Raw genomic sequence first — 7738 nt, 5'->3', positions numbered from 1 at the left:
CACAGACACTCTCCATCGTTCACCCTAGAGGTTTTGGATAATAAATATGAACTTTATCAAACAAAACATACATTGTATTGTGTTAACATTGAGTCCTGGGAGTGTCATCTGATGAAGATCGTCAAGGTTAGTGTATTAATTTTATCTCTATTTCTGCTTTTTGTGAAACCTCTCTTTGGTTGGAAATTGGCTGTATGCTTTTCTGGTGACTAGTTGATGACCTAACATAATGATATTTCTGCTTTCGCCCGACGCCGAAAAGCCTTTTTGAAATCGGACACTGTGGTTGGATTAACGAGAAGTGTATCTATAAAATGGTGTAAAATACTTGTATGTTTGAGGAATTGTAATTATGAGATTTCTGTTGTTTTGAATTTGGCGCCCTGCAATTTCACTGGCTGTTGGCGAGGTGGGACGCAAGCGTCCCGAACAATCCCAGAGAYGTTAATGATACATCCTCATTTCAATAAAACCTCACCACCAACAGTCTTGACACCATTGCCTGTGACAGCCCCTTCCAGTTCTTCCTGACGCACCTCTCCAAGCCCAGGTTCACCCCCAAACTGTTAAGCCCTTCACAACCCCACTGGGAGACTAGTCAGTTGTAAAACTGAATGCATCTTCCGCATTTAACCCAACCACTCTGAATCATAAAGGTGCGGGGGAGCTGCCATAATCGACATCAACGTCTTCAGCGCCAGGGCAACAGCGGGTTAACTGCCTTGCTCAGGGGCAGAATGACATATTTTTACCTTGTCAGCTCAGGGACTCGATCCAGCAACCTTTCAGTTACTGGCTCAACGCTCTAACCACTAGGCTACCTGCCGCCCCTGCAAACCCCCTGGAAGCAGAGGGGGGGCCCTATCCCTCCATGCCCCACATAACAGAGCTTTGCTCTTGCCCCAGTTCACCTTAGCTGATGAAACTCCCTCGTACACCATATCCTGCTCATCCCTGACCATCACAGAAACGTAATCTGCATACGCCGACACTGCTATGCCGGTCAACACACTCCCTGCAGTCTCCTGTGTAGGAGGCCTAGAAAAGCCTCAATGGCTAGTGTATATAACATCCCTGATAGAGGGCATCCTTGTCGAATGCCCCACATCACCCAGACTGGGCTACTGAGCCCCCCTCCCACCTTGACCGAACATGACACCCGAGCATACATCATTGGCTCAGTCTAAAACCTTGAACATCCACTGCTGCCATCTAGAGGCCAAAATCTAAATTGTGCCTGGGCTGGAATAATACATTATGGCCTTTCTCTTGCATTTCAAAGATATTTTTGTATTATCTTTTACCAGATCTAATGTGTTATATTCTCCTACATTAATTTCACATTTCCACAAACTTCAAAGTGTTTCCATTCAAATGGTATCAAGAATATGCATATCCTTGCTTCAGGTCCTGAGCTACAGGCAGTTAGATTTGGATACGAGTAATTTTAGGAGAAAATTGAAAAAAAAATGGTCAGATCCTTAAGAGGTTTTAATCACATCACTATGCATCTCCTGCAGAAACAACACCTGTGCTTTTTTTTTGTTTTACATATTCACCCAACAGACTCCTATTTCCTGCATCTCTGGCGCCATTTCCATTAAGCGAGCCGACCCGAAGAGTCTCCATGAGAAGTGGGAAAAAAGCCAGCAAAGAAAGAGACCAATAGCAAAGCTCAAAAAGCCCCAGTGCAAGAAWWWWWWWWTTWATCTAAACAGCGTCTGAAGGTAGGTACGTACTGTTGTGACCCAATTACTCAACCTAAACCGTTTCCTGGGTGAGAGAACATTTTTCATAGCGCGTTGTACTGATCTTACAAACTTTCCCGGATTGCAAGAAAAAAGCTTCAAGATGAACCTTCTTTTTCCCTTTAGTCTTATTCAGGACCCTTGACAGTTCCCCCACCGTGTACTTTGACCCCTCTGCCTGACTGACTGTCAGCTCTGGACCCATTGAGGAGGAGTCTGAAAAGAAAGCCTCCTCATCATCCTCTTCCTCAGACTCACCTTCCTCTTCCTCATCTCCATCTCCTATCCTGGCCACATGCCCTTTCTCTCTAGTCCTATCCTGGCCTCTATGCCTTCTCCCCTGCACCAGGAAAAGGTTCCTTAGTGCCTTTGACCACACCAGCCTCTCCCCTTCCAACTCCTTTCTTCTCCCCCTTTTTCCTCTTCCGCTTAACACCCTCCTCCCCCCTGGTCTCTTACCCTTCCCCACTGTACTCTCCTCGTCCACTAGCATATCATGACTAGACCCAGCCTCATCTACACTACCATCTACAGCCTGACTAGACCCAGCCTCATCTACACCACCATCTATAACCTGACTAGACCCAGCCTCATCTACACCACCATCTATATGGTTAGACATAGCAGTTTATGAATGCAGACCCATAACCATTCAGAGTCGTGGTAACTAAATAAACAGTTATATTCAGGAAACACCCATTCAGATGTGCTAGACTATAGCAGTTATTAATTCAGACCCATTTCAAGATGGTGGTAGACTATAGCAGTATTAATTCAGGACCCAAACCATTCAGATTGTAAAAACTAATAAGGGGCATCTATAACCCATAACCTATCAGAATTGGTAGACTATGCAGTTATTAATTCAGTACCCTATAAAACCGTTCAGATGGGTGGTAAGACTAACAGTTATTAATTCAGACCCATATATCCATTCAGAATTGGTAGACTCTATAGCTATTATTAATTCAGACCCATTCAATTTGTAGACCTATAGCAAGTTATTAATTCAGACCCACTAACCATCAGATGGTGGTTAGACATACATTATGAATTCAACACATTTCAGATGTGTAACTTATACAGTGAAACTAATGCAGACCCATAACCATTCAGTGTGCTAGACTATAGCATTATTAATCAGAGCCCATAACCATTCAGATGGTGCTAACGTTATAACAGTATTAATCAGACACATTCAAAGGGACGTAGACGTGTAGACGATAGCAGTTATTAAATTCAGACCCATAACCATTCAATGGTGTAGACATAGCGTATAATCAGACCCATAACCATCACGATGTGATAGCCATGATAGCATTAATTAATTCAAGAACCAAAACCATCAGATGGTTGGTAACTTATAGCAGTTATTAACTTCCAGACCAGAACCATCTCAGATAGTGCGATAGTATTAGCAGTTATTAATTCAAAACCATAACCATTCAGATAAGCGTCTATAGCAGTATTGAATCAGAACATCAACCATTCAGATGGTGGTAGGCCTGTATAAACAGTTATTAATTCAACCAGAATCCCAATTCAGATGCTTAGATATATAACAGTATTAATCGACCCATTCAATGTGCCTAGACTCTATAGCATGTTATTCCAATCCAATGTGCTCTATTCAAATGGTGGTAACCTCATAGCATGTTATTAATTCAACCCATAAACCCATTCAGATGGTGATAGACTTACGTATCCACAGAGCTTATCTCAAGCCAGAGACCCCTCAACCTATTCCTTACGAATAGCGCTGAGCACGATATTCCCTAATCGCGCCACCCCTATCAGCTAGTGTATTCAATTCAAGACCCCATTCCACTGATTGTTGCCTCAGACGTATGAATAGCAGCTTATCTAATTCATGACCCATAACCCATCAGATGGTGTCAGACTTATAAAACAGTATCTAAAATTCAGACCCCATTCACGATCGAGTGTACTAAGACTCTGACTAAGCAGTTATTCAATTCAGACCCATTCAGATGTGGTAGACTATAGCAGTTTATTAATCAGGACCCATAACCATCAGATCAGGTGGATAGCACGATACATGCAGTTAGAATGTCAGACATCATCACAGAATGTTGGTGCTAGACCACTTATAGCATAGCTTATTAATTCAGGACCGACAATAACCATTCAGATCTATGGCGACCTATAGATAGACTTAATTCAGACGCCTAGATAACCATCAAGAAGGGTACGCTGTTAGACCATCAGCAGTTATTAAATCAGACCCCATTCGTAGATTCATGAGCACATACCATTAGTAATCAGACCATTAACCCATTCAGAATGGTGGGCTACTAGACCCTATGCAGTTATTAATTCAGACGCCATTCAGATGCGGTTGGCTAGACCTAAGCAAGTTCATTAAATTCAGACCCATAACATTTCAGGATCTGTGGATAGACTATAGCAGTCTATTAATTTCAGACCCATTCAGAGGTGATAGCTAATCAGTTATTAATGCAGACCCATTCAGATTGGAAAGACTTATAGCAGGTTTAATTTAAATTCAGACCCATTCAGACTGCACTCCTGTGGAACTTATAGCAGGTATAATCAGACCCATAACCATATCTAGGATGTGGACTAACGATCATCAACATCCGCTCACTATATTCCACCGACCCATACCCATGTTTCAGCATGGGGAGACCTAATATAACAGTTTATTAATTAACCCAAACATTCAGATGGCGGCTTGTTGACTATAGGCAGTTATTAATTGCAGCACCGCTATTCAGGATGTGGTAAGACTAATAGCAGTATTAATAGACCCATTCAGATGGTGGTACCCTAACTATAGCATTATTATTCAACCCATTTCAGATGGGACAGCTATACACTTATTAATTCCAGACCACTAACCATTCAGATGGTGTAGAGTATAGCATTATTTTAATTCAGACCCCGATAACATTCAGATGGTGTAGACGATAGCAGTTATTAATCCAGACCCATGTCAGATGGTGGTATGACATATAGCAGTATTAATTCTCAACCCTATAACCATTCAGATGTGATGTAGCTACCTTATGTCACGCCCTGGCCTTAAGTCTTATCTTTTGTTTCTGTTATTATTTAGTTAGGCTCAGGACCTATTTTGTGACAGGGATTTTGTGTGTATGTCTCGTCTTGGATGGTGTATTTATTGGGTTTGTAAGTTAGGGGTTGTTTCAGTAGGTGTCTATGTATGTCGTATGGTTGCTACTGAGTGTCTAGAGTGAGAGCCCATATTTAAGGCACGCATAGGCATTAGGCGTATGTGGTAATTTGTCCCTAATGCTACGTTCCGGCATGTTAGCACTAGTCTGAAAGCCTCATCGGTTTGTAGTTTGTAAAGCTATTTTTTCGTCTTTCATTTTATTAAAGAAGAGTATAATTATCACGCTGCCCTTGCCACTCTTTCACCTTCAATATCGATCGTGACACTTATAGCAGTTATTAATTCAACCCCAAAACCCATTCAGATGGCTTGGCATCGACTTTATAGCATGTTTATAAATTTCAGACCTAGACCATTCAGATGGTGGTAGACATAACAGTTTATTAATCAGACCCATCAATGGTGGTTTTAGACTGAATAGCAGTTTATTAATTAGACCCATTCAGATCTGGTGGCTATACTATACTATTATTTAATTCAGACCATAACATCAGCATGGTGGCTAGACGTCATATTAGCAGTTATTAATTCAGACACCATTGTCCAGATGGTGGTAGACTATAGCAGTTATCTAACTTCAGACCCATAACCATTTCAGATGTGGTACTATAGTAGTTATTAACAACCCTAAACCATTCAGACTGTGGTAGACATATAGCAGTATTACATCAGGACCCATTCAGATGGGCTAGAACTTATAGCATTATAATTCAGACCCATTAACCATTCAGATGTGTAGACTTATAGCATCTTATTTTAATTCCAGAGCCCATCAGATGGTGTCTGAGACGTATAGCAACTTATTAATTTCAACCCTAATAAAACCACATTCAGGAGGTTGTATAGGACCCGTATACCCAAGTCTATTAGATTTTCAACCCATTCAATGTCGTCAGGCTTATACCAGTTAGTAATTCAGACCCAATTCAGAGGGTGGTAGACATAGCAGTCAGTTATTAAGTTTCAGACCCCATTCAGATCGGGTTAGCACACCCGCTCGACACACTATAGCAGTTATTTTACATTCAGACCCATAAACCCATTCAGATCGCTGTTAGACCTATAACAGTATTAACTTCAACCCAAACCACTTCAGATGGTGGCTATACTATAACATGTTATTAATCATACCCCAAACCATTCAGATGCTGAGACTAACAGTATTAATTCAGACCCATTCAGAATGGTTGGAACATATAAGCAGTTATTAATTCAACCCATCAATTGTAGACCTATAGCCAGCTATGAATCAGACCCCTTCAGATGGGTGGTAACTACTAGCATTATTAATTCAGACCATAACCATTCAGATGGTGCGTATGGCTATAGCCAGTATTAATTCAGACCCAAACCAATCAGATGGTGCTAACTTATAGCATTATAATCGACCCATTACAGATGTTCGTATACTATAGCAGTTATTATTCAGACCCATAACCATTCAGTACTGGTGGTAGCCTAATGTCACGCCCTGCCTTATATCTTGTTTTCTGTATTAGAGTTAGCAGGTTGACGAGGGTGATGTTTTGTGCGTGTATTTGTCTCGTCTGGTGGATTGTATGCATATAGGGTTCTGATAGAGTTTATGGGGTGATGTTTCCAGTTAGTGTTATGCGATATGTCTATGTTGCCTGAGTGTGCCTGATGGACCATATCTAAGGCAGCCATAGGCATTAGCTGTTGGGGTAAAGTCTATGTCTATGATCGCATGTTAGCACTAGTCTGTATAGGCTTCATGTTGTGAGTGTATAAGTATTTGTTCGTCTTCATTAATTACTCAAGAAGATGTATATTATTCACGCTGCCGCCTTTGGCCACTCTGCACCTCAAGACGATCGTGACACGATACAGTATTAAATTCCAGACCCATAACCATTCAAGATGTGTTAGACTATCAGCAGTTATAATTCAGACCCATTAACCGTTTCAATGGATGCGTAGACTGATTATAGCAGTTTATTAATTCAGACCCATTAATCCATTCAGAATGTAGTAGATATAGCATATTAACTATCATGATCATAGACCGTCAGATGTGGTAGACTCATAGCATTTATTAATTCATGACCCATACACCATTCAAGTTCGTAACTATAGCAGGTTGATATTCAGACCCATCAGATGATGTGTAGATCGTATAGCAGTTATTAATTCAGACACCATTCAATAGGTGTGAGCTATAGCATTAATGTAATTCAGACCCATTCAATTTGGATAACTATACCAGTTATTAATTCAGACCCCATAGATGTGACTACAGTTAGACCCAAACATAGAGGGTAACTATAGATATTAATTCAACCCATTCAGATGGTGGTAGGCTATACATTTAAATTCTAGACAAACCATTCAATTGTGAGTAGACAGTATGATCAGTAGTTAATATTTCATGCCCATAACCCATCAGATGGTGGTTGAGCTAGCAGTTATGTAATCAGACCCATTCAAGATGTGTAGGCATTAGCAGTTATTAATCAGACCCATAACCCATTCAGATGTGGTGACCTATAGCATTATAATTAGACCATTTCAGATGGTGGTAGCATATGCATTATTAATTCAGACACAACCATCAATGTGTGTGTCATTAAAAAGCAGATTACTAATTCAACCCATATCATCAGATGGGTACTATAAACAGTTATTCAGACGTCAATGGTTGCTGCTTAATCAGACCCATAACCATCAGATTGTGCGTAGACTATAACAGTTAAAATTAATTCAGACCCCATCAGCATGGGTGGTAACATAGCAGTTATTCTAATTGCATACCCTGCGATCATACCATTAGCATGGTGGATAACTATAG

General features: G+C 40.7%; 1 protein-coding gene across 1 annotated transcript in view; it reads right to left on the bottom strand.

The window, feature by feature from the left end:
- The window catches only part of LOC112074337 (myc box-dependent-interacting protein 1), a gene marked incomplete at its 3' end in the record, with an annotated part of 24833 nt that overhangs the window by 7384 nt on the left and 9711 nt on the right, over positions 1–7738 (bottom strand). The window contains exon 4 of the mRNA XM_070440476.1: positions 1858–2354. Within this exon, the coding sequence (XP_070296577.1) occupies positions 1858–2354 (497 nt within the window). The remainder of the gene's footprint in view (positions 1–1857; positions 2355–7738) is intronic.

The sequence above is a fragment of the Salvelinus sp. IW2-2015 genome, unplaced genomic scaffold (genome assembly GCF_002910315.2).
Source record: "Salvelinus sp. IW2-2015 unplaced genomic scaffold, ASM291031v2 Un_scaffold2590, whole genome shotgun sequence".
Taxonomy (NCBI): Eukaryota; Metazoa; Chordata; class Actinopteri; order Salmoniformes; family Salmonidae; genus Salvelinus; species Salvelinus sp. IW2-2015.
This window is presented reverse-complemented; position numbering and strand designations above follow the sequence as displayed.